This window comes from Panulirus ornatus, chromosome 35, assembly GCF_036320965.1.
Source record: "Panulirus ornatus isolate Po-2019 chromosome 35, ASM3632096v1, whole genome shotgun sequence".
Lineage (NCBI taxonomy): Eukaryota > Metazoa > Arthropoda > Malacostraca > Decapoda > Palinuridae > Panulirus > Panulirus ornatus.
In genome coordinates this window covers 15,476,302-15,480,098 of record NC_092258.1, presented here as the reverse complement: position 1 = coordinate 15,480,098, position 3,797 = coordinate 15,476,302, and the positions used below count along the sequence as shown (strand labels likewise).

The 3,797-nt window shown below is 44.2% G+C and overlaps 1 protein-coding gene across 1 annotated transcript in view; it reads left to right on the top strand.

The window, feature by feature from the left end:
* LOC139760208 (luciferin sulfotransferase-like) overlaps nt 1–2,709 on the top strand; it is a 39,057-nt gene extending 36,348 nt beyond the window's left edge. Inside the window, exons 3-4 of the mRNA XM_071683142.1 lie at nt 2,197–2,392; nt 2,560–2,709. Coding sequence (XP_071539243.1) covers nt 2,197–2,392; nt 2,560–2,709 — 346 coding nt within the window. The remainder of the gene's footprint in view (nt 1–2,196; nt 2,393–2,559) is intronic.
* Nucleotides 2,710–3,797: the final 1,088 nt, after the last annotated feature.

Sequence of the window (3,797 nt, the reverse complement as noted above, 5' to 3'; positions counted from 1 at the left end):
AGATAAATAATATCAACTACGTAGATAGATAATATAAACTACGTAGATTGGTAATATAAACCTTCCAAGTTAGATTATATAAACTACATAGATTCATGATATAAACTACCTAGGTAGATGATGTAAACCTACCTAGATAGATAATATAAACCTACCTAGACAGATAATATATACTGCCTAGATAGATAATGTAAACTACCTAGATAGATAACATGAACTACCTAGATAGATTATATATATCACCTAGATAGATAACATAAACTTCCAAGATAGATAACATAAAACTACCTAGATAGATAATATTTGCTACTTAGATATATAACATAAACTACCTAAATAGATCATATCAACCTACCTAGATGATAACATACATTACCCAGATAGATAATATTAACTATCTAGATAGATAATATAATCTACCTGTATAGATAACATAAACTACCTTGATAGATAACATAAACTACCTATATAACTACCTAGGTAGATACCATAAACTACCTAGATAGATAATATAAGAGTGAGGGCCAGTGTAAGAGTGACGGCCAGTGTAAGAGTGAGGGCCAGTGCAAGAGTGAGGGCCGGTGTAAGAGTGAGGGCCAGTGTAAGAGTGAGGGCCAGTGTAAGAGTGAGGGCCAGTGTAAGAGTGAGGGCCAGTGTAAGAGTGAGGGCCAGTGTAAGAGTGAGGGCCAGTGTAAGAGTGAGGGCCAGTGTAAGAGTGAGGGCCAGTGTAAGAGTGAGGGCCGTAAGAGTGAGAGCCAGTATAAGAGTGAGGGCTAGTGTAAGAGTGAGGGCCAGTGTAAGAGTGAGGGCCAGTGTAAGAGTGAGAGCCAGTATAAGAGTGAGGGCCAATGTAAGAGTGAGGGCCAGTGTAAGAGTGAGGGCCAGTATAAGAGTGAGGGCCAGTGTAAGAGTGAGGGCCAGTGTAAGAGTGAGGGCCAGTGTAAGAGCGAAGGCCAGTGTAAGAGTGAGGGCCAGTGTAAGAGTGAGGGCCAATGTAAAAGTGAGGGCCAGTGTAAGAGTGAGAGCCAGTATAAGAGTGAGGGCCATTGTAAGAGTGAGGGCCAGTGTAAGAGTGAGGGCCAGTGTAAGAGTGAGGGCCAGTGTAAGAGCGAAGGCCAGTGTAAGAGTGAGGGCCAGTGTAAGAGTGAGGGCCAGTGTAAGAGTGAGAGCCAGTATAAGAGTGAGGGCCAATGTAAGAGTGAGGGCCAGTGTAAGAGTGAGGGCCAGTGTAAGAGTGAGGGCCAGTGTAAGAGCGAAGACCAGTGTAAGAGTGAGGGCCAGTGTAAGAGTGAGGGCCAATGTAAGAGTGAGGGCCAGTGTAAGAGTGAGAGCCAGTATAAGAGTGAGGGCCAGTGTAAGAGTGAGGGCCAGTGTAAGTGAGTGAGCCAGTGTAAGAGTGAGGGCCAGTGTAAGAGTGAGAGCCAGTATAAGAGTGAGGGCCAGTGTAAGAGTGAGGGCCAGTGTAAGTGAGTGAGCCAGTGTAAGAGTGAGGGCCAGTGTAAGAGTGAGAGCCAGTGTAAGAGTGAGGGCCAATGTAAGAGTGAGGGCCAGTGTAAGAGTGAGAGCCAGTATAAGAGTGAGGGCCAGTGTAAGAGTGAGGGCCAGTGTAAGTGTGTGAGCCAGTGTAAGAGTGAGGGCCAGTGTAAGAGTGAGGGCCAGTGTAAGAGTGAGGGCCAGTTTAAGTGTGAGGGCCAGTGTAAGTGTGAGGGCCAGTGTAAGTGTGAGGGCCAGTGTAAGAGTGAGGGCCAGTGTAAGTGTGAGGGCCAGTGTAAGTGTGAGGGCCAGTGTAAGTGTGAGGGCCAGTGTAAGAGTGAGGGCCAGTGTAAGTGTGTGAGCCAGTGTAAGAGTGAGGGCCAGTGTAAGAGTGAGGGCCAGTGTAAGAGTGAGGGCCAGTTTAAGTGTGAGGGCCAGTGTAAGTGTGAGGGCCAGTGTAAGTGTGAGGGCCAGTGTAAGAGTGAGGGCCAGTGTAAGTGTGAGGGCCAGTGTAAGTGTGAGGGCCAGTGTAAGTGTGAGGGCCAGTGTAAGAGTGAGGGCCAGCGTAAGTGTGAGGGCCAGTGTAAGAGTGAGGGCCAGTGTAAGAGTGAGGGCCAGTGTAAGTGTGAGGGCCAGTGTAAGAGTGAGGGCCAGTGTAAGAGTGAGGGCCAGTGTAAGTGTGTGAGCCAGTAGTTAATAAGTGGTTGTGTTTACGTATTTCAGGTTTGATTCCTTACATGCACCGGAGCTGCCGTTTTCTTCTAGCGTGAGAGAGAGGTTCCTCGCTCGTCACCCCGACCAAGACCCAGCTCAGAGCGCCATCTTCCTCGACATAGCCGAAGGTGCTTCGTCCCCCAGGACCCTCAAGACACATATGCCCTTCTGCCTCTTCAATGATGATCTTCTTGATACCTGCAAGGTAAGTGCCTCACAGTGTTGCACATTTGTGTACATCATATATGATAGGCTACAGCTTGTACACATTTGTGTACATCATATATGATAGGCTACAGCTTGTACACATTTGTGTACATCATATATGATAGGCTACAGCTTGTACACATTTGTGTACATCATATATGATAGGCTACAGCTTGTACACATTTGTGTACATCATATATGATAGGCTACAGCTTGTACACATTTGTGTACATCATATATGATAGGCTACAGCTTGTACACGTAGCTTATGTTCTCCCACATCCAAGGCAACTCCTTGTTCCCAGCTGCACTTAACACCGACTGGTTGTTCCTGATGCACACTTCTTATTTGAACTTTTCATTAGCTTTCTAGTTCTCATTTATACACCTCACAAACTTCTCCCGTAATGCAAGTGGTTTATTGATACTCTGCATTGGTCTACAAACGAAATATTTGTTGAGAGAAAAATTAGCTTTCTTTGTACATGCACTTAATCTGAAGTCAAATTTCACCAAACAGACCAATAATTATGTTTCCTGATACTTGTTCTTTATACAATATTAGGTTAGGTTAGGTTAGGTTAGGTTAGGTTAGGTTAGTTTAGGTTAAGTTAGGTTAGGTTAGGTTAGTTTAGGTTAAGTTAGGTTAGGTTAGGTTAGGTTAGGTTAGTTAGGTCAGGTTAGGTTAGGTTAGGTTAGGTTAGGTTAGGTTAGTTAGGTCAGGTTAGGTTAGGTTAGGTTGGTTAGGTTAGGTTAGGTTAGGTTAGGTTAGGTTAGGTTAGGTTAGGTTATTTAGGTCAGGTTAGTTAGATTAGGTTAGGTTGGTTAGGTTAGGTTAGGTTAGTTAGGTCCGGTTAGGTTAGGTTAGGTTAGGTTGGTTAGGTTAGGTTAGGTTAGTTAGATTAGGTTAGTTAGGTTAGGTTAGGTTAGTTAGGTCAGGTTAGGTTAGGTTAGTTTAGGTTAGGTTAGGTTAGGTTAGGTTAGTTGGGTCAGGTTAGGTTAGGTTGGTTAGGTTAGGTTAGGTTAGGTTAGTTAGATTAGGTTAGTTAGGTTAGGTTAGGTTAGGTTAGGTTAGTTAGGTCAGGTTAGGTTAGGGTAGTTAGGGCAGGTTAGGTTAGGTTAGGTTAGGTCAGGTTAGGTTAGGTTAGGTTAGTTAGGTTAGGTTAGGTTAGTTAGGTTAGGTTAGGTTAGGTTAGGTTATGTTGGTTAGGTTAGGTTAGAACTGCTGCCACTGTATATTTTCCTTGTCCATCATGGAGTAGGTTGCCAAGCCTCAGCTCATGTAAGATGGTTAGGTTGGTCAAAACATTGCTGTACGGGGAGGACAGTTAAGTGATTTACATGATAATGTAAAGATTAACATGAATGGATCGATTCATATCTCAAATGTTCATTCCCTTCTG